The 24,237-nt window shown below is 33.9% G+C and overlaps 1 protein-coding gene across 2 annotated transcripts in view; it reads right to left on the bottom strand.

Moving 5' to 3' along the window:
• LNPK (lunapark, ER junction formation factor) overlaps window positions 1-24,237 on the bottom strand; it is a 77,750-nt gene that overhangs the window by 20,303 nt on the left and 33,210 nt on the right. For both annotated transcript variants that reach the window (XM_032407638.1, XM_032407628.1), the window contains exons 6-8: window positions 21,022-21,062; window positions 14,633-14,716; window positions 14,499-14,550 (exon numbers count right to left, since the gene is read on the bottom strand). In XM_032407638.1, the coding sequence (XP_032263529.1) occupies window positions 14,499-14,550; window positions 14,633-14,716; window positions 21,022-21,062 (177 nt within the window). The remainder of the gene's footprint in view (window positions 1-14,498; window positions 14,551-14,632; window positions 14,717-21,021; window positions 21,063-24,237) is intronic.

The following is a 24,237-nucleotide window of genomic DNA, read 5'->3' as shown; positions in this document are numbered from 1 at the left end:
GAGCATTTACAAGAGATCACATGGCTGTCAGAGCCATTTACTGTATTTACTATCTGGCCCTTTACAGAAAATTTCATGATCCCCTAACTCCATAACACAAAATCCAGTTCTATCATTTCCCCTCCCCACCAATATCTTACTTGAATGTCAATGGTAAGATCTCAAGAAGTGCTTATTGCTTTTTAATTCTACATATCACCTTAAATTATCACAAATCCTGAAATAGTAGGCTGAAACTAAAAAGTTAAATTTTAATTGGCATGACTGGTAAAAATGCATACTTCCAGAAGCAAAAAATTTTATATTTGGACTCTATTTGACAGTTAAAGATTTTCATGAAGAGTTCATTGCAACTAAAAGTACAGCTCTAGCATCAGGTTTCAGTTCACTACAATCTAGCAGAAAAGTTTGGTTAGAATCTTGGCTGTAGCTTATAGCAGCATTACATGACTTCAGATGGGTTAACTTCACTAAACCTCTCTTCTTTATCTGTAAATTTAGCATAATAATATTAACTCATAGAATTGTTATAAGGATTAAATGATGTTTGTATTGATAGCTCACATTTATCGAATACATAATATTTCAGATGACAGTGTTTTCACATAAAATATTTTCTTTTAATTTTAAAAAGTTTTTTTTTTTTTTTAAGATTTTATTTATTTGAGAGAGAGAGAGAGAGCATGCACACAAAAGCAGGGGAAGTGGCAGAGGGAGAGAAGCAGGCTCCCTCCTCGGGAGCCCGACATGGGGCTCGATCCCAGGACCCCGGGACCATGACCTGAGCTGAAGGCAGACGCTTAACCGACTGAGCCACCCAGGTGCCCCCACACAAAGTATTTTCAAATGACCAGTTAGTGAGCTGTAATTACTAAGACAAACTAATTTTCCTCTGGCTCTTAATTTAGTCTCTAACCTAGCCACTGAAATAATAAATTACAAGCAGATCATCATGATATAAATGGAACTACCTTTATATCTGACTATTTTCCGTGCAGTTTATATAGAATTTTCAGATCTTACCTGATCTAACTGTATCCTAATATCTCCTGCGAATTAGCTGGTTACTTAATTATCTTTTACTCACAAGGAACACCTTAAAAGGTGCTTACACATTGGGAAAGCCATGAAATGCTGCAAAAGGTATTGAGGGGCCCCTGGCTGGCTCAGTTGGGAAAGCATGCAACTCAATCTCAGGGTTGTGAATTGAAGCCCCACATTGGGCATGGAGCCTACTTTAAAAAAAAAAAAAAATGCTACAAAAGGCACTAAGATCATTGAAATTATATTAAGATTTGGTCATTTAAATTAATTTTTTTAAAAAAAGGTATCAGGGCACCTGGGTGGCTCAGTCGTTAAGCGTCTGCCTTCAGCTCAGGTCCTGATCCCAGGGTCCTGGGATCGAGCCCCGCATCAGGCTCAGCAGGAAGCCTGCTTCTCCCTCTCCCACTCCCCCTGCTTGTGTTCCCTCTCTCGCTGTGTCTTTCTCTATCAAATAAATAAATAAAATCTTAAAAAAAAAAATACAAAAAACAAAAACAAGGTATCAAATACTGTAAATCATTTTTTAGCCAATTTTCAGCTAAAACATAACTCTACAAAATGACATTTTTCTTCCAGATAAATAAAAGTTTAACATGTATCAAACTATATTAAAAGTAGTTATTATTCTTTCACTTCTTGAACAAAGACTTGAAATTGCTTTCTCTGAATGTGCATCTACCCTGGGACAATTAAAGTACCCTTTTAACATACATCACTCATATCACTCATGAACTACTGAAAGTTGAGGTCTATAACTAGCTAGGTTAACAAAGGACACCATGTCTAGCATTCCACGAAAGAGACTTGGCTTAATAATTTCTGAATCTAAATTTAGACAGAAAAAGGAGAAAAATGACATAAAAGAGTCAGGAAAGGGAGAAAACATAGTTTCATTGTTTTCAAAGGAAAACCAAGTAACAGAGTTACAATATCAATAAGTGAAAATAGCTAGCAATACAACACCAAGTCTATATTTGGTAAGGTGTTATGAAATATTCTGGTAGTCTCAATTTAAAACATCTAAGATTTATCATTTAAATCATCTAAGATTTGCCATTCACAAATACTCTGTAATACAGTAACTCTAAAAACTTTGTTATTCAACAAAGTATTTTATCGGTTATATTTAACTTTTCCTGCATTTAAATGTAAAATACCATCCCACAAAAAAGATTTACCAAGCATTTCACACCAATCTGATAAAGTATCATAAGGAGTGTTCCATAAGTTCAATTCTTGACTGGAGGATGTTTCAACATCCTTATCAGTGATCAATCACTAATTCAATAAAAATTACACCCACCAAGTATGAGTACATGTCTATATTTTTAAATTCAAAATGAAGCAAACAGAATCTAAATGAGATTTAAAACTTCTATATTACAATAAACAAAAGAAAACAAAGTTTAAAATAATGATAAAATGGCGCCTGGGTGGCTCAGTCAGTTAAAATAATGATGAAACAAGATAGTTGTTAAAAAGCACAGACTCTGCTTGAAATAAGTTAAAGACAAATACCATATGATTTCACTCACACGTGGAATTTAAGAAACAAAACAGATTAATATAGAGGGGGGAAAAAGAGGCAATCCATAAAACAGACTCTTAACTACAGAGAACAGAGGGTTGCTGTAGGAGAGGTGGGTAGGCAGGGTGGAGATAGGTTAAATGGGTGATGGGGATTAAGGACAGCACTTGTGATGAGCACAGGGTGTTGTATGTAAGTGATGAATCACTAAATTCTACACCTGAAACTAATATTACACTGTATGTTAACTAACTGGAATTCAAATAAAAACTTGAAACTACAAAGAAAAAAAAAGCAGATTCTGGGATCAAGCTGTGTTGATTTAAATTTCAGCTCCACCCTATTTATTAGATGTACATGCAGCCTTTTCCAAGTTGCTGACAAATCTCAGTTCAGCTTCCTTTTAACAGGAATACTTACCTCTTAACTGTTGTAAAAATTAAATGAGATAAGCAATGCAAAGGGCTTAACCAAAGCACAGGTACTTAATAAGTACTTAATAAGCAAAAACTATTAGAAGTAGTATTCATCTAAAGGTTCCAGAGATTACAATAAATCAAAAGCTAAGCAATCTAGAATTTCTAAAGCAAAAATTAAAATAAAGTGTAGATATTAATGTACAAATTAAATGTTTTCCTAAACTTATTTGTGAACTTATTTAAATGTGTAAATTCAAAATTTATGCAAAAACTTAAACCTACTCTAGCTTGCTCTTAAATAATTCTTGAGATAAATGTTCTATAAGACAAATAATCCTCTTGATTTATCAGATTTTTAAACACTGATTGTTTGTAGAGGGTTTTATCTTCGTTTTGGTATTAAGCTATAGTAGGAAGAATACCACACTATAGTTAGGAGGCCTGGATTTTCATCCTAGCCAATACCACCAGTTCCTTATGCAAACTAAAAAAGTCTTGTATCCACTCTGGGTTTCAAATTTCTTTAAAGTGTTGGCAAAACTACAAAGACAATCCTCATATTTTCTCTAGCACTGGTCAAAGGTTTTCTCAACGTTATGTCCAGTTCTAAGCCTCATAAGAAAAAGCATCAAGAAAAAGCCTTTGAATGATTCACATATGCAAAAGTGGATATTCTTAAATTTAGGGTGAATTTGGCTCTTTATAAGTGATTATTAAATGTAGTTGAGTGAGACATGGGGATATAGCTTCAGGAGAGTTTCTATTTTTAAATTTATATAAATTCTGGTCTCTATTGTTTAAATTTATATGATTCCTTTAAATAATCAAAATAAGGACCATGCACCTGGCATCTCTTCCTTTTACTTTCAAAAAGTTCTCGAAGGTCTATATTCACTGTATCATCTTCTACATATCCTACTCATAATAAGCTACTTTAAACTCAGCCCTACTTCTCTACTTAAATTGTTTTCTCAATAGGTGCATGACTTTTTAGTAACAAAATGACTCCATAACCTCTTCCTTTCCATAGAGGCAAAGCTTTGGGGAGGAAAGAAAGAGAGAGAGAGAGAGAGAAAGAAAGAAAGGAAAGAAAGAAAAGAAAGGAAAAAAAGGAAGAAAGAAACTTCCCCAACATTTCACTCCTCGACCTAACACAATCTGTTTTTTGTCCTCTTTCTTAGCTACCACAGAATCACTTACCACTGAAGGCACCATTGGTTTGGTTACCAACAAACTTATCACCATTACTGTTACAGCTACTCTTTTCAAATCCCTATTATCTGCCAGGAACTATAACAGGTGCTTAATGTGAGTTTACTAATGTCACCTAATATTTAGACCAACTCTTTGAGATAATTCCAACCCTCGGTTTTCAAAAGAAGAAACCAAAGCTCAGAAGCTAAGTAACTTGCCAAAAGTCTCACAGTAAATAAGAGATGGAGGCAGGATACAAATCCCAGTTTTTATTACAACAGTGCCCTCAACTCTGTGCAACCTATCAGATTCGATGACCTCATTTGTCTTCTACTTAACTTGACCCTTTGCAGACTATGACAGCAGATGCCATCCCTACTACACTTCAACTTTCTAGACACCAGTTTAGTTCTGCTTTTAACTCTAATCATTCCTTCTGTCTTTTTCCTGAGTTCCTCCTTTCTCCCTCTACCCTTACATTTAATTCCCGGGGGTTCTGCCATAGCCTTCTTACTCTATTTTCTCTCCCTGGGCAATTTCATTCAATCCCATGGTTTGAAGAACTATCATCTATAAGTCCCAATGATTCCTAATTGTACCTATAACCTTAACCCTTTTCCTGAGCTCCATATAAAATAATCAATTACCTATAAACCATACCACCTGGATGTCACTTGCCTCAACAAAGCCAAAAGCAAATCCATCGTTTTCTACATAAACCTACTACTCCAATTCTTATGTTTCTTATCTTGCTTAAAACACCAACATCTAACCAGTTGCCAAAAACCTAGGTGATATCTGGACCCCTCCTCCCACTCCCCACTATGCAAATCTTGTCAGTCTACTCTTAAATCTTAATTATCTTTTAAATCTCTTCTTTTCCAACTTCTTTGCCACAACTTTATGTAGTGCAGGCCTTTACCTCTTTCCTATATTAGAACATATCCTAATCAATTCCATGTCTTCAGCCTTGCTCTCTCCAATCCATTCTCCATATTACCAAAAAAAAAAAAAAAAAAAAGTGTTCTAAAATGCAAAGCCTCCAGAGGCTTTCCGTGTTGCATATAAGATAAAGTCCCAAACTCCATAATGTTGCATACAAAATATTTCATAATTATCCCTCCCTCACATAAACACTACCTCCCTTTTTCAGGCATATAGCACTATTTGCAGTCCCTAAAGGTACCAACTTGTTTCTCTCTTCTTATCTTTGCATGTGAAGAGTCCTTTCCCAATACATTCTCAAAGCAAATTGTTACTAAAATTTATAATGCATTATGATTTGTACCTACCTTCACTGCAGTCCTTAGTATGTTAAGATTATTTACGTGTGCGTACTCTTTTGAACCAAGAGCTCCTAGAGAAAAACTGCATCTTTGCAGCCCCAGGATTTGGCAAGTAACTAGCATAGAGTATGAGCTTAACATGCATGAAATAAATTTACTTTCCTCTTGCATTTCAATGCAACTATTTCCAACTGCCTATTACCCAACTTAGATGGTGCAGTAGGCAGAATAATGGCCTCCCAAACATGTCCACATCCTCATCCTCAGAACCTATGTATGTTATGCTACATATAAGGGGAATTAAGATGCAGATAGAATTAAGACTGTTCATCAGCTAAATATGTGTTGCCTGCTACATTGAGAATTTCAGCCTAACTTCAGATCATACAAACAAGTTACCTTCAAGCAGAAAATATGCTAATCACATATACCATTTGCCAGCCTCTAGTTTACTATTTCATTCTTCTGCTTTTTAAATTAAGAATATATTTTGCTTATATTATTTATAAACAAATAATCCAATTTAAAAATAAGCAGACGACCTGAGTAGACATTTTTCCAAGGAAGACATACAGATGGCCAACAGACATATGAAAAGAAACTCAACATCACTAATCATCAAGGAAATGAATATCAACACCACAATGAGATATCACCTCACACTAGTCAGAATGGCTAGTATCAAAAAGACAAGAAATAACAAGTGTTGGCAAGGATGTGGAAGAAAGGAAACCCTTGTAAACTGCTTGTAGGAATGTAAATTGGTGCAGTCACTGTGGAAAACAGTATAGAGGTTCCTCAAAAAAATAAAAAATTAAAAGTAGAAATACCATACAACTTCCACTTCTGAGTATTTACCAGAAAAAAACAAAAACACTAATTTTCTGAAAAGTTATATGCACCCTTATGTTCAATGCATCATTGCCAAGACATAGAAGCAACCTAAGTGCCCATCAGCAGATGAATGGATCAAGAAGATGTGATATAAATAGATACATACATACATACATACACACACACACATATGCATATAGCGGAATATTACTCAGCCATCAAAAAGGATGAGATCTTGCCATTTGCAACAATATGGATGGACCTAGAGGGTATTATACTAAGTGAAATAAGTCATACAGAAAAAGGCAAGTTACCATATGATTTCACTTATATGTGGAATCTAAAAAAACAAAACAAATGAACAAACAAAATAAAAAATAGACTCATAAATACAAAGAACAAACTGGTGGTTGCCAGAGAATGGGGGCAGGGAGGGAAAATAGGTGAAGGGGATTAAGAGATATAAATTAACAATTATAAAACAAAGAAGTCACTGGGATGAAAAGTACACTATAGGGAATACAGTCAACAATATTGCAATAACTTTGTATGGTGACAGATGGTAACTACACTTAGCTTGGAGAGTCTTTTGTAATGCACACAATTGTCAAATCACTATGTTGTACACCTAAAACTAATTTAATGTTGTATGTCAATTATACTTCAATTAAAAAAAGAATATGTTTTGCTTTATAGTTCTTTATCTCAACATTTACTTTTTTTCATCACCTTGATGATTTATTTCTACTTTAATTTGACTCCTACCTCTTTTGACTTTAGACAACCTGTACCTTGCAGTTCATCAAGGTCCCATTTGGTAAATTACTACTTTACAACATTTAAATAAAATTCAATAATTCTAAAAAAAAAAAGTTTTCTTTTATTTCCTTCAACTCAACATATTTATTAAGCAACCACTCTGAGCAAGGCACTACTGAATGGAATGCAGAGTTGCATATAGCGGTGGCAAGCAAAGATAACACAAAACCATGAAACACCAGGTAAGTGCCATAAAAAAAGGAACCAACAAAGTACCATGGAGGGTCCAAGAATGGGGAGATTAAATTCGGTGATGGGATACAGGGAGGGTTCATGGTAATGGTGGCATTTAAGAACACTGAAAAATGGATGGGGATCTAAATGCCTTTGTTACCTGTACTAAGGTACATGTGGCAGTTTTATAATAGAGGTCCAAAATTCTTTGATTTGCCTCCCATCAAATGGGGAAGGGAGGATGTCTATATCTCCTCCCTTGAATCTGTGCTCTGTTACCGTTTAACCAAGAGAATATAGGTGCCCCAGTTTTCCGGACTACTTTCTGTCTCTTGGGCTGCTTGCTCTTAGAACCCAGTCACCACATTGGAGCAAGTCCAACTGACCCCATGAGAGAAGTCTATGTGGAGAGGAACTAAGTGCCAGCACCAACTTGTCAGCCATGTGTATAAGCCATCTTGGTAGTATATCTTCCAGGCCCAATCAGGTAGCTCCAAGAGATGTGAGGCAGACATGAACAATCTTTACCAAACTTGCCAACACTGCAAATTCATGAGCAAAACAAATTAATATTGTTCTAAGCCACTAAGTTTTGGGGTGGCTTGTTATACAATAGATAACTGTAACAGTATAGATATGACACTTAAGTAAAGAACACTGCAAAAAAGTGAATTTACTGTTTTACCAGTGTTTTACTGTTTTACCAGTGTTTTCCAGATTTTCTTAATCAGACATACATCCCCCAAAACAGCGAAATATGAAGTATCATTCCCTCTGCTATCAAGATCAAAAAAGATTAGTGATTTCTACTTTAATCTTCCATATATGCCATGGAACACAAGTGAGTAAACTCTAAAAACCTACTTAATAAATTATAATCCATTTTCTAGAGCCATTAAATTTTTCTGCAATACTTATTGATTTCAAATTTAGCTGTGGGAGAATATAATTGACTTTTCTTTTGTTAACTTCATTAGTAGAGATGCAGGGTTATGTACAAAGGTAAAAAAGAATGCATATATAGCTTCCTTTGAAACAAATATAGGAGAGTCTGTTAAGGATTTATAGTCATAACCTAATCCTAGAACCTTGCCATTAAGGATAACTGCACCCTTTTCAAGTTCAAGCATCCCACTCTGAAACCACAGTTACCTTTCCAGATTAATTCCTCTATTATTCTTTCAATTCCAAGAGGATCTATGATCCACTGTTATTAAAGGGGTCAGCAAACTTTTTTTGTAAAGTGTTAGATAGTAAATATTTTAGGCTTTGCGGACCACATACAGTTTCTCTTGCATATTCTTATTCTTCTTTCTTATTTTTTAGAACACTTGAAAAATGTAAAACCAGTTCTAAGGTCAAGAGCCATATTAAACAGATCTTGTAGTTTGCAGACCCCTATATTAATACTACCAACACCTCCGACTGTCCATCATCCTCCTCTCATGTCCTTATTTCCCTCATGATCATCTTAGATCCGATAATACATTGTTATAATCACTCCCTTGTGAACAATTTCACCTCCCTTGCCCCTTTATCACTTCATTTAATCCATTAGGTAAAACCCCAACCTTGTAGACCAACTCTCTTCGTACTCCACGCCTGTACCCATACAGCTAAACACAACTGGAAAGCATGCACAACCATGCTTTAAATTCATGACTGTCACCTAACTTACTTACTCTTTCTTTCCTTCTTCTTTCTTTTCTTTCTTCCTTCCTTCCTTTCCTTTCTTTCTTTTTCTTTCTTCCTTCCTTCCTTCTTCTTTTCCTTCTTTGTAAGTAGGGCTCCACACTGGGCGTGGAGCCCAACGTGGGGCTTGAACTCATGACCTTGAGATCAACACCTGAGCTGAGACCAAGAGTCGGATTCTTAACCAACTGAGCCACCCAGGTGCCCCAAATTCATGACTGTTAACTTTAAGGGGACATTAGTGTCCCTGGCATTCCTACATTTTCCTAATCCATTTACTCTCTCATCCCCCTAGAGATTTATTTTATATATTCTCTTCAGGCCCCCAACAACATCTTCCCCATTCTCACTCTCATTTAGAATACAGATACAATCAAAAGACAATTCCCACCACTTACCTGTATCTGCCCATGTTCTCTGTCTTCACTCCTTACTATTGATGAACTATGCACACTCCCATCAAAAGCTAACCCCCACACTTGTACACTAAATCCTATCCCTTCTTGCCTCCTTATGGACAGTCTTCCATCAACTGTGTCCACTCTTTCCATCATCAATTATTATGTGTCTTCTAGGCCATTCCCAGTAGCATACAAACATGCTATTTCTTTCATACAGCCTATGTTCACCCACATACGCATAATCTTTCCCCGTCCAGCTACCCATTTTTCCATTCCCTCTCATTCAAAGAATAGTCTCTTCTGTCTCCAACCTCTCTACTCCCCTATTTTCTTAAGCCCACTCTAATCAGGCTCTTGCCCTCATTCTTCCACCAAAACCTTTATTTTCAAGGTCACTATGGACCTCAACATTGTTAAAATCAATGTTCAATTCTCGACTCTCAACTAACTGGCAGTATTTCTCATAGGTGATCACTACTTTGAAACACTCTCTTTAGTTAGCATCCAGGACCCCACATTCTCCAGGATTTGCTCTCACTGACCATTTCTCAGTTTCTCTTTATGGTTCCTCTTCATTACTCTCAACATCTTAAGGTTAGAGTGCTCCAGGGCAGTCTTGGTCCTTTTCTCTTTTTTCTCCATGTTTACATCCTTGGTAATCTCACGGGTTTTAATACCATCCACATATTGATGATACCCAGATTAAATCTCCAACCCAGATAATTCCTGTTTGCCAGACTTATATTCTACTGCTTCCTTAAAATATCTACTTGAATGTCTGGCATCTCAAATGTACATGTCCAAAATGAAACCCTGTTCTTCACCACATCACCTCAAACTTCCCTTTTCCCCAAAAAGTGTTCCTCTTGCAATTTATAACATCTTGGTAAATGACAATTCCATCTTCCCAGTTACTCAGGCCAAAATCCTAAGTTATCTCTGATTCCTCCTTCTCCCACCCCATATCCAATCCATCAGGAAATCTTCTGGGTTCGAACTTTAAAATATATGCAGAATCTGACTACTTCTTAAACCACCTCCACTGTTACTGAAGGTCCATGGTCCAAGCCAACATCAATGCTTTCCTAGATTACTACAATAGGTTCCCAAGTAGTCTCCCTGCTTCTACCTTTGCTCCCTTTACAGCCTCAATAGAGTAACCTTCCCTTTAAAACATAATTTAGATCATGTCAATCCTCTGCTCAAAACAAAAACCAAATTTTTTTAAAGTAATTGAAAACTGAAATTCTTAAAATGGTCTACACTCGATAAGGCCCTACATGGTATGATCCTTTCTTTCCTCTTACTGCCCCTCCTACTAGTCTCCCCATTGTTCAATCCAGTGCAGCCATACTGGTCTTGTTATTTCCAGAGCAATCTGGGCCTGCTGTCTACTCAGTCTTTGCACTTGCCAATTCCTCTGTCTGCAATGTTCTCCCTTCAGATATCTGCATGGCTCACTCCCTCACTTCTTTCATATCTTTGGTCAATTTATCAATGTGGCTTTCCCTGATAACCCTTATTTAAAACTTCAACGCACCCACCTTACCCAAGGCACTCCCTATTCTGCATTATTTCATTTTCCTCCATCTAACATTTTATATATAAACATATATATGGCTATTTCACACACACACACACACACACACAGTTTTTGTTTGTTTTGTTCCCTATTATGTCCCCAGGGCCTAAAACAATGCCTGGCAAAGAGCACACACTCAAGTAAACATTTATTGAAAAAAAAACCAAAAAATAAAAAACAAATCAGAGATTAGTACATAGAAGTCAAATTTATTCCTGCAGGGCAATTAAAACTTTGAAAAGAAATGTAATTTCTTACCAACCCCAAATATCTCAATTTCTTTTTTTTCTAGAATCTATTCAGAAAATTACACTGGCAAATACCATTTTTTCATTAAATCCAAACTTTATTACTTTTTTTTTTTTCAGTAGGCTCTACGCCAAGCATGGAGCCCAACACAGGGCTTGAACTCATGACCCTGAGATCAAGACCTGAGCTGAGATCAAGAGTTGGACATTTAACAGACAATGCCACACAGGTGCACCCCCAAACTTCATTACTTTTTAATCTGCTAAGGACAAGCCTTCCCGACTCTCAGTCTATGATTCCTACAGAACTAGAATAAATGCTAAACACCGAAGTACCATATCATTCTACTAAATGTAAATATGTATATATACACATATATCTGCCTTTTATGTTCATTTATTCCTTCATATCAAATGATAACACTGATTTTCCAAGATTAAGCACCCACTAATAAAAATTCCTTATAAAAAAGGGGTCAGAACTGTACTGTCAAGGTCATGGAAAACAAGGAGAGTCTGAGAAACTGGCACAGCCAAAAAAGCCTAAGACATGTCAACTAAATGTAATATGGTATCCTGGATGAGATCCTGAAACAGAAAAAGGACATGAGATAAAAAACTAAGGAAATCTGAATAAACTATGGACTTTAAGTTAATAATAGTGAATCAATAGTGGTTCATTAATTTTAGCAAATGTACTATGTTAATGTAAGATGTCGGAAGCTTGGTACAAGGGTATATGGGAATTCTTTGTACTGCCTTTGCAATTTTTCTATAAATCTAAAAATATTCTAAAAGATTAACTTTATTAAAAAGGAGGAGATGGTCAGGTTAGTATTGTGTCCAGTAAATATCACACTCCTTTTAGTGCTAAACCTAAGCAAATCGAAGAACACTATTCTCAAATTTTATAATCAATCTCAGCATAATATATATCATTAGCACTAAGTAATAAAAAATAAAAGATACCTTATACACATGAATCACAGTTCTGGTTCAGCAATCATGCAAGAAAGCTAGTAAAATATATATATGTACTTATTTTACTAGCTCTCTTGCATTACACACACACACACACACACACACACACGTATTTAGTACTTTTTCCCCTCTTTCTATTTCAGTTCAGAAACAGGGAAAAGACAAGAAAGGGAGGAAGAGAGAGGGAGAGAGGAGAAAGAGGGGAAGGAAAGAAAGAATGAATGAACAATGGTTCAAGCAAAGACATAAATATTTGACTAAATTCACAGGAACACAGAACTTAAACATAAATAGAATGTATGACTAAGTCACCTACAAAATGATAGGAACCTAAAAGAGATCTGAAAAGATTAAACAACAAAACTCAATTATAATTCTCAAAAAGTAGAATGAAATTGAGATATAGTTTAGAATTTTTTTAAATAAGGAAAAAATTCCGAACACCAATTAATTACTTACAGACCTGGAAGAACTAGTAATACTAGAATAGGACACTCCAGAAGAAATATTTTTTAAAGAAAAACAAGCTTACAAGCTTAAGGTAAAAAACCATATTATATTCATCTCTGTATTCTCCATGATGTTTGTACCTAAGAATTATTTAAAACATCTTTTAAATAAACAATTCATTTATATTATAGCTAAGGGTTAATTTTCCCTAAAAGGATATCCAAAAGCAGTGCCACAGGAATCAAGAGCAGAGAGACCAGCAATGGTTTTTCTATAACTACAATATGACATCAGAAGGAAAAAAATGTATTTGGGTTTCAAAAGCTTCTAAAGAAAAATGAATTTAATTCTTCAAGGAAATTATGTTCCCTAAATATTAATAAATACTTAAGAATGTCAGTAAAGAGGTCATATGTCTTTTTTTTAATGAGAGAACAGATTTTTTTAAGTAACAGCAACAGTTTTCTGCAAAATACAAATTTAAAAATATATTTCCTCAAGCTAAAATAAAGTCTTTTTGAAAAGTAAGTGCCAGTTATACAAAATATCATAAAAATTATAGAAACCTGGCCTATAGACCACTCTTTTTAAAATTACTAGAAAGTATAAATTATAGAAAAATTTAAACAGATTATGAAGGCAGGAGTTTCAGTGCAAGTATCTAATTTATTTTAATCATATGTAAACTTTTATATTCATCAAAACATCAGGCTTATATTTCTATAAACCAAATCCTACTTATAGAAAATAGGAGTGGGTGGGATTCTTTCCATATAGCTCTGCCAATCAGAAAACCTAAAACTATTATGGCTTATTTAGTACCCATGGTCTTTGTGGACATTTATAAAAGAATTGACTTCTCCAAGTTACAATTCTGATGATTTATAAGAATAAAAGTTACATTTTTAAAAATAATATATTCTATATTGCAACAAATGCCTTATAAACTATATTATTATATTCTAGAGAAGAGAACAAAGAGGAAAGTCAATGCAAACCCAAAAATATCTTTTCACATGTCAGTCTTAGAATTACTTCATGTAGCCACTTAAAATAATGACTTTTTAATTTTTACATAATATTTAATGATATAATAATGATGGTTTCTCTAATAATCTGGTAATAAAACTTCAAAAAGAGAGTTAATGTTATTATATAGCAGTAATTCCAATTTTTTCTAAATTATTAGAAATTCAAAATTTCTAAATTATGTTATCTTCCTAAAGTATTTAGAAGAAACTTCAAGCTTGACAAAAATCTTCATTAAATTCCTCAAAAATAAATCATAAAAATGTAAGAATTTTTTAAAGATTTATTTATTTATTTGAGAGAGAAAGAGAGAGTGAGAGCATGGAGGGGAGGGGCAGAAGGATAGGGAGAGAGAAACTTAAGCAGACTCCATTCTGAGTGTAGAGCCCGGAAGCTGGGCTCAATATCACGACCCTGAGATCATGACCTGAGCCAAAATCAAGAGTCGGATGCTTAACCAACTGAGCCACCGAGGTGCCCCGTAAGAATTTTCACAAGGTATTCTAAGAGATTCTTATTTGAAAGGGGAAAAAAACCTTACAAAATACTGGTGAAATTGTTTAAATTTCAAAAGCTTAAAACCAATTACATATTTAATCTCAACAGATAACATCTTTACTTTTCAACATATTCCTGAAAAATCAAAATGAAATATATTTATTGCCATCCACTCCAAGTCATAACCCATGTTACCAAACATGAATTCACATAAAAGCATTCTACGTAAGTTTTTACACACCTCTATCACACTTTTGAACTCACTTGGATAAATATGGATCTTTCCAACAGCAGCAGCAGTTTCTACAAAGTTATTTACCTTGTCCAGGTCTTGCAGTTACAGCTGCTCCAGCAGATGGCGGCTCAAACTCCTGTCAATTACGATAACATTATTACAGTGACCTAATATAATGCACTATTTATAATAAAATAGCAGTGATATAACAGCCTTACCTTTGCTTTCTTTGAGTCTGGATCAAACCTTTCAAGAATTAATTTAGCCGTTTTATAAGTTTCTTTTTCCATGACTTCTTCAAGCTACGAACAAAAATTTCCATAAATTGTCACACTTTAAAACATACACAACTTATTTTTATAAGTCCTATTCCAAAAGTGTTCAAGTACAATGCATAAACAGCATATAATATATCCAGATAGCATCAAAGACTTCCTACATTCAAATAATTAAAATCCAGATTTTAAAATGGCTTCTAACCTCTAATATGTTACTTGTATTTAACAGCTTTACTGCAAGGAAATACCAAATACTGCTAATTGTTTACATATAATGAGGAGAATAATTACATGCACCAACTTCAATAATGGAATGTGCAAAAATCTATCAGCCTTCATTATTGGAAGTTATTAGACATGACAAGCAAATGACAGGCAATTCCTCAGATTTATTTCCTCATAGCACTTAATGCTATTAATTTAAAGAAGGTCGTTAGCCAAGAGCTTTACAAAATAAAATCTCTGTGCCAATTAACTGCTGTCAGCATCGATTTTAGATTATTTATTAGCAGAAGCAATTAGCTTGCTGCAAATGCAGTGAAAACTCACTAACTGGGAGAACAGCCATGGAATTTGCTCAAATGACTTTAAAAGCTGAAGCTCCCCCTTTTTTACTTAGATGCAAACAACTTTAGAGGGAAAGAAACCATAGTAAGAATTTAAGTAAAAATTTAACTGAGTTCTATACACACACTAGGGACTGTAATTAAAACAGTTCATTATTATGGCATTTTATTTACAATACACTCAAGCCACTCTATGGCTTAATACAGGGTTTAATTTAAAAAGCAATAACTAGTAAACTATCATTTTAGCAGCTATGGCCCAGTATCAGAAAAAGTTTAATTTTAGTACAAGACAGTTGTATTATGATGAATAGCTAATGTGTAGAAGAAAATGCTTTGTAAAAACTGGAATAGGACCTTTTCCTTCTCAGTGGCCCCTGATAGCCACTTAGATTCATTAAATGTCATATTTATTCAAAAGGTCATTTATTTTAGAATACAACACAGAGCACATTTACCAAGTTAAAAAATAGAGTTAAAAATATGCTACCCAATAGTAGTTAATGGATTCCTCATTAAAAACTCAATTCAACATTTAAGAAGCTAAATGCTTAGATGAATGATTTAACCTTGGTTTAGTGAAACTAAACATTTTCCTAATTATTTCAAAATTATGATAAATTCTCAAAACAAGTAAGTTTAATGTTCTGATGTAAAGGAAATGTTTGCAGTGTCACTTTAGAGTTGAGAAAAACTGGGAATCAAGATAGAAAAAGGACATAGCATATATCCCTAAATCTACATAGTCTATATGGAATCTACGTGGAATATCAATGAACTAAATCCCTGATCTCTACAAATTAATTTTTGATGTTTTAGACCAATGTTGTGGCAAAAGAACTTTATGGAATGATAGAAATGGTTTTTATCTTCACAATACAGTAACCACTAAGCCGTATGTGACAAATGTTGCTTGTGCAACTGAGGGATGCAATTGTAGTTTTATTCCATTTTAAACAATGTAAATTTAAAAGATACATGGGGCTTTTGGCCACTGATGTGGACAGCACAGTTCTAGACGAAGATGACTGCTAGACTTAAAAAGATTAGATAACACTGTGATTTTTAAAACAACACAGAAAACTCAAAACCAAAATGCAATTTCATCAAATGATTGCAACACTTGGTACATCATTCAGCAAGTATTCATGTTTATGTCTATGTTCATGTAAAGTATCTTCAATAAAGTCATTTTTTAAAGCACTAAAAGATGTAAATATATTCTCCTTTTCTTTAGCACTTCTAACAAAAATTTTTCACATAATAGCTTAATTAACACATGTATCCATACAATATTTTAAGTGAATAACTTCTTTTAAATAGAGACATTCTGACCAGAGTAAAAAACATAAACTTTAAACTCTGAAGTCAGAAAAAATCTGGGTTCAAAGCACATCTCCGTTCTTAATTACCTAGAAAGACTGAGCAATTCCACTGCCCTCGGTTTCTCTTTTTGTAAAGCAGATACACTAATATTTTCTTCATAGCACTGTTAGGCACTTTAAATATAATAAGATAAGATAAAGAGCCTATAACAGTACCTAACACAATAACACATAATCTTTAGTGATAACCCAATTATTCAGAATGGGTCTGAAAACAGCAGTGTTTCCAAATACCCAACATATTCATCCCAGGATTCAGGAATGAAGTATTACATTCTCAGAATTCCCTAAGATAGAAGTTCCTTTGTGTTTTTCATAATATTTTTTTTTAATTTTAAATAGTAATGAATGATATAAAGATGAGTGAATTGTTCTTCTGTGATACATTACACCAAAAGTTTCAGGGCTTTTTATTTAAAAAAGAAAATAATAAACAGTTTATTGTGAATCAATATGTTGACAAGATTACATATTTCAATAACATGTAAAAATTATTTCTACTTGATATAGACATTTTATCATAGATAACACTAAAAGAAGGGAACATTAATACAAATGTCAGAAAAAAATTTTTAATTTTAATAGGTAATCCTATAAATATTTAATATTTAAATTATCATTCTTGAAATAAAATTTTAAAACACACAAAACATCAATTGCTCTATCCAATATTCTTGATCTTTGCTTTGTGGCAAATATTCTAGATGTAGAAAAATTTCTTTTGTTACATATTGACTGGTCAAATTATTAGGAGTGTGCCCCAAAGCATCTTCAACTCAAAGTGTTAGGGTACACATTGCATTATTTAAACTCATCTTTTTTACAATGATGAAAATACTGTCTGCTTACCCTGATTTTGGTTATACTGCTGAAATCAATATTGTTTTTACTAGTTCAGATTTTACATCATTTTCTGATTTCACATAGGAGTATTCCAAAATAATAGTCACATCTTTTCTCTCTGTATTTCTTCTGTGAAAGTATTTACAAAGATCTGTAGCCTACAGTGAATATTCAAATACTGGAAAATGGCAGCAAACGTTATTGGGTAATATAAAAATATAACATTTGAAACTTCCAGACTAGTGAAGTCAACAGCCCTACACAGAATTACATGCTGAACTTGCTAATTTAAGGACTTCTTTTGCTTCTAAAATTTATTTCATGGGATGTCATTCACAGGACTGTACATAAAATATACCATGTGTATAAGCTTATTATTACTTATTTGCAAGAATAACTCACCATTAACAAGAAACGGGGCCCATAAAACATAATATGGCCACAAAAGCAAGACTGACTAATTAGATTGTAAGACTTCTCTACTGCATGCTCCTGTCCTGTTCCCACAAATGTCCATATTAACCTATAGCTCAGCATGTCAGTATTTCTTGCTCTTTCTTTCAACTGGCATTAGTGGATTCCTTTGAACCAGTAACATTTGTAGTTAATTGTTAGGCTATAATACTCAGAGAATTATAACACTTCCTCCCATGTTCCTAATTTCTCAACTGATTTTTCTCAGGATTCAGAAAAACATAAATTCCTGAGAAATGCCAGAAAGGAATTACCACATACAAATACTATTCTTAAGGGGCACCTGGGTACCTCAGTCAGTTGAGCTCAGTAAGTCAACTCTTGGTTTCCACTCAGGTCATGATTTCAGGGTCATGAGACCCAGCCCCGCCTCTGGAGCCTGCTAGAGATTCTCTCCCTTCCCTTCCCTCTCCTCTCCCTCCTCCCTGCTCATCTCCCACCCCCCACCCCGCCTTGTGCACTAGCACACACTCTCTGAAATAAATAAATAAAATCTAAAAAAAAAAAAAAAACAGAAATACTATTCTTGGAAAAGTACAGCATTTTCATGAACCCACTTAAATTTCGACTCGTGTTTTGATGGATCTTGATTTTGAACTGTTTGATGGAATGCTCATGGATGCAAAGGGATTATCTATTAAACAGTAATTTTTTTTTTAAAAGCTGAATTTTTTTTGAGTAGCAAAATGTACACATCTAAACTTGGGAGTTTTTTAGATAATTAAAGATTAATTCTTAGTTTTATTTTAATAAATAAATACATTAAGTTCTTGATTTAAAACATTGTCAAGATACCAATTTTCCTAATTTAACTTTTTAATCAATTAATAATTCACGTTCATTCTTACAAATTACACTTACACAAATTACAAATTATATTACAAATCTATTCAGAATAAAGAGGTGCATCCCTAAGGAAACCACCTTTAATAAATGTCAAGTAGTAAATGTAATTTGTATTCATTTTGTTATTGAAAGAGGAGGGATAGGAGTTGGATAATTTTAGACTGATAGTTATTTTCCTACAGGCATTTCAATAATAAAAGTATTTTTAAAGCTAAAAAATGTAGAGTTTAAACTTAAATATCCATGAACAAGATCAATTTGATTACCTAAATTTAGCTTTTGTTCAAAAGTAGTGCCCCTTCTTTTTCCTCTCATTACCAGCACAATGATCAGCAAGCACCATACTCCTTACTAACTCACCCTTAACACCTATTGTTCTAAACAAAGTGTAAAGCAACTCAAACAAAGCAGCTCTATTAAGAGCTTGAGTAATAAAGGCCAGGGACTAGTTTCCAGTAGCAACAGTCATAACCAACAACAGTCAAGTCAATGCAAATTGTGTTCCCTAATTAATAAAATGAGTTGGAGCAGCCAACTTATTTTTCTTTAATCATACTGCAAGATACATGACACACTAAACTATTCTGTAATATTGACGCCTCTTGAACCATTTAGATATAGACAACTGTTGACCCTGAACTGAATTTTCCAACTGTGAGGCCTAGATGAAGCAGCTTTATGCTGTGATTCCTTCAAGGGCTATTAAAGAAGAAGTTTAAATAGCTTGGCTTGTCTTTTCACAGAGTTCCAAGTCGGCTCTGTTACTTATTAAGTTTTTGCCCAATCACCTGTTCTCCAAGATTCTGCTTTCTGGTCATGTGATAGCACTGATACTGGGTCAGCTTCTCTTCACTTAAATTTTTTTTTAATTTTCTTCTTTTTTCTTTGTCTTCCTCCTTCTATTTTCTACTTTAATAAAAATTTCTCCATTTTGGTACAAGTGGGGCTTGGCTCCGATCACCTCTATCAGCTCTTCTTTTTATCACATCAGCAAACCAAGCCAATCACATCACAACTTCTATATTACTGAGAACCACTAGTATTTCCTCACTTTGAATTTCTGGCTGTTACATAATGCATGGAATGCAAGAAATATAATAAGAAATAAGGGAATATTTCTGTTTCAGGACCATTAAAAATGTCAATGCAATGTTGATAAATAACTCACAGACCACTGAAGAAGCTCAAAGAGGAAATCCTCTCAGAATTAAAGTTCCTTTATTTTTCAAGCACTTAAACCCTCAAGACCAGTGTCTTTTATTACCAATTCACAAAACAATTTTTTTAAGCTCTAGGCCCAATGTGGGGAGTTGAACTCATAACCCCAAGATCAAGAGTTGCATGCTCTACCAACCAAGCCAGCCAGGCGCCCTCACAGAACAATTTTTACATTAATCTTAACCTTCATTATTTTTATTAGTTTCATACATAATTGTTACTTATTACATGTTACACTAAAATACATTGATCATATGCATCTGATTAAATTTCATTAAATAAGTTTCTACATAACAAGCCATTGTTATCAATTATCATTTTCATACTTCAAAAATAATTATATAAAAAAGCATATGTAAATTCAAGTCAAACACAAGTTCAATTCACTTATTAGAGAGTATGATAACACCCTCTAAATATCTAGGGCTCTTCTTCTCTCATGCTTGGCCCCCTTTCCAAACATCTGAAGGACACATCTATCTGACCCCACAAGATACCCATGTGATCAGAGCTGCTGATAGAAAATGAAAGAAAAAAAAATTCTTTCTTTCCCCCTTCCTTCAGCCTTTTCATGTTAAATTTGACTTTTACAACCAATCTTCTTGATTCCCTCTCTCCTAGGCTTACCTAGCCTTATTGTGTCCAGAAAACCTGAGAAGTGACATATGTAGATGGATGATCCTTTTTTAAACCCTAATAATCAATCTGGATACCTACCTTTTTACCCTCTGCCTCATTTAATCCTCCAATGATTCATTTAGTTGCCTCTCAGCTTCCAACTGCAAAGATTCTCAGATTCAAAAAAAGTCCACATAACTACTTTTCCTGTCAATCATTATTAACTAGCAAAAATATTCATAATTCAGCTTCATCATTAAAATGCTATCTAAAAGCATACTTGTTACTTGGACGGTCATAATGTATAACAGATAAACGCTGTTTATTCAGTTCTTATGTATTTGTTTTATATAAATTAATTTTAAATAAGTTAACTTACTATTTTTTTCTTCTGGGATTTTAAATCATCCAGTGCTTCATCTAGAAAACAAGATTTAAATCAAAGCTAAATCAGATATTAAGATACTTAGATACCTTAAAAATAGTATGCCAAATAATATATATTAAGCAACCATAAGAAAACTTTCTTATCTTAGAATTTCTCACTGATGTGTACAGATAAAAATTATCTCAATCTTTATACATATATATTTCATATTGTTGCCTATATATTACAAAGCTAAGTAGAGAAAAATTGACTTTATATAGAATAAAACAACTTTCTTTTTTTTTTTTTTTTAAAGATTTTATTTATTTGACAGAGAGAGACACAGCGAGAGAGGGAACACAAGCAGGGGGAGTGGGAGAGGGAGAAGCAGGCTCCCCGTGGAGCAGGGAGCCGGATGCAGGGCTCAATCCCAGGACTCTGGGATCATGACCTGAGCCAAAGGCAGACGCTTAACGACTGAGCCACTCAGGCACCCCACAGAATAAAACAACTTCCAAAATTTAAAAAGACCTAAACATTTTATCAAATAAAATAAGTAATTATTAATTTTTAAATTTATAAATAAAATTATTACTTCTTCATTAAAGTTCTAGAGTAGCAAACATCTGAATACCCAAATCAAAGTATATTATTTATGTAAAAATCCAAATACAAACTTATACAAAGATTTTACTATAATTTTTCAAAATATTTTAGTTTTTAATGTGTTAGCCGACTTGCTACTAAAGGGGAAAAAAAAAAGTCTGCTAACATCTATTTAAAGAGAATAGTCATCTACAGTTAGAGAAGACCAACCAAATATTTATCCCTTAATCCAGAAGTCAGCAAACTTTTTCTATAAAGGGCTGGACAGTAAATATTTTAGGCATTATGGGCCAAAAGGCAAAACCAATCAGTACTTTTAAAGCAAAAGAGTAAACAAATTTCCACAAGTCTTTATTGAGAAAATTCAAATGCAATAATAATTGAGCTCAATTTTTTGTAACATAGGTCTATCACTGAAAAGAACAGAATTATTTTCTTTTGGGTGAGTAGATAATATTTCACTTAAATGAGGTTCAAAGTTAGTGTTCCCTATCATCAAAACTGATTCCAAATATTAATATGTTAATGTTGATCTGTCATACAATTTGACACATCTGATTTTTGAAAATGTTTTTTCACACATACAGGTACTGCTAAATACTGAAATCAATCCTCAAGCACATGATTTTAATTGAGTATTCATTGTTTGGAAGGCATTTATAGAATTCTTTAATTCTTCTATTGATATTTGCCTTTTCTTATCATTATGTTGCACGTTAATCACTTTCAACTGAAGATAAGTGGAAGCCCCTCAACTGTACAGTTAAAATGGATTTTGAAATATGGAAATTTCCTTTGTACTTCTTGAAGTCTGAAAATCACTGCTGGATTGCTTCTCTTTTGGCTAAGATCAAGTGTGAAAAACACTGCTGGAACTATTAAGCTTGGATCATGTACTTGCTGCAAATTTCTGGGGGGAATGGAGATCTTGCTTCTTGTTTTAACTTTTCGCAGTCTTTTTTAAAAATTACTTTGTGTCATTACAATGATATTTGTTTTCTAATTGACTTTATAGCAGTATAGGTTTTGCACATAAGGACTGTTTTGTCTTGCAATCTTAGGTTGAATTCATTAAGAACCATTATCAAGTCTGCAGCAAAAGCTAATTTTCCAAAGCCAGTCAGCATTCAATCACAGTGGTTGAAGGTGATTCTTTTCATGCAGAAATATTACACTCTAGGCCCTGAGCTCAAAATACCACAATAAAACTTTACTACTGCTGAGCCATCAAACTGCTGTGGGACTGGGCAAGTTATGATAGTCAGTTTCTATTTCTGATTAAAGTTCACATAACTGACAATGGTTAAGTTCATGACAGTAAATGAAGTTCCCCATTGACACTAATTTAATAACACCTGGTCAGTTCAAATATGCTCGGCAAAGTACCTACTGTCACATAACACAATGAACAACCACAAAATTGAAACACTTACAGTTTCACAAGTTTGTAAATTAATCCAAATAAGTATTTTTCTGCTTCCCACATTTTTTTAGTATAGTTGACACACAATGCTACATTAGTTTCAGGTATACAACTTAGTGATTTGACAAGTTTATACATTATGCTATGTTCACAAATGTAGCTACCATCTGTCCCATGACATCACTATTACAGTATCACTGACTGTATTCCTTATGCTGTGCCTTTTATTCCCATGACCTACTCACTCCATAACTCAAGGCCTGTATCTCCCTCTCCCCTTCACCCATTTTGCTGAATCTCCCACCCTCCTCTCCTCTAGCAATCATCAGGTTATTCTCTGTATTTACAGGCCTGATTCTGCTTTTTGTTTATTCATTTTTTTTAGATTCCATTTATGAGTAGAATTATATGTTATTTGTCTTTCTCAGTCTGACTTTTTTCACTTAGCATAATACCCTCTAAGTCTATCCATGTTTTCTCAAACGGCACAGTCTCATCCTTTTTTATGGCTGTGTAATATTCCATTGTATACGTATATATTTACATACACACCACATTTTCCTTATCCATTTGTCTATTGATAGACACTTCAGTTACTTCTGTGGTTACTGTAAACAGTGCTGTAATAAACATAGGGGTGCATATATCTTTTCAAGTTGGTGTTTTCATTTTTTTCTGGGTAAATACCCAATAGTTGAATTATTGGATCATATGGTATTTCTATTTTTAATTTTTTGAGAAACCTCCAAACTATTCTCCACAGTGGCTGTACCAATTTACATTCCCACCAACAGTGCACAAGGGTTCCTTTTTCCCCATATCCTCACCAAAACTTGTTTCTTATCTTTTTTGATTTTAGCCTAACAGGTGTCAGGTGATATCTCATTGTAGTTTTGATTTGTACTTCCCTGATGATTGGTCATGTTGAGCATCTTTTCAAGTGTCTGTTGGCCATCTGTATATCTTCTTTGGAAATATTTTACCACCAATATTTATAATACATCTTAGCAGATTCCACTTCAGGTTGGACTGAATTGGCATTTTTTCAACTTTGAAAATATTCTGTCCTGGAGTTGTTTTACACAGACTTTATATAGAAGTTAATTCAATAACTTCAAGGTCAGTATTGATTCCTCAAATAAACTACAACTCAGCTGTATCGGAGCCAAGGAAGATCACTTGAAATCATTTGCCATGTT

The sequence above is a fragment of the Phoca vitulina genome, unplaced genomic scaffold, assembly GCF_004348235.1.
Source record: "Phoca vitulina isolate PV1807 unplaced genomic scaffold, GSC_HSeal_1.0 scaffold1, whole genome shotgun sequence".
NCBI lineage: Eukaryota > Metazoa > Chordata > Mammalia > Carnivora > Phocidae > Phoca > Phoca vitulina.
The sequence above is the reverse complement of the archived record's forward strand: the minus strand, read 5'-3'. Positions and strand labels throughout refer to the sequence as shown.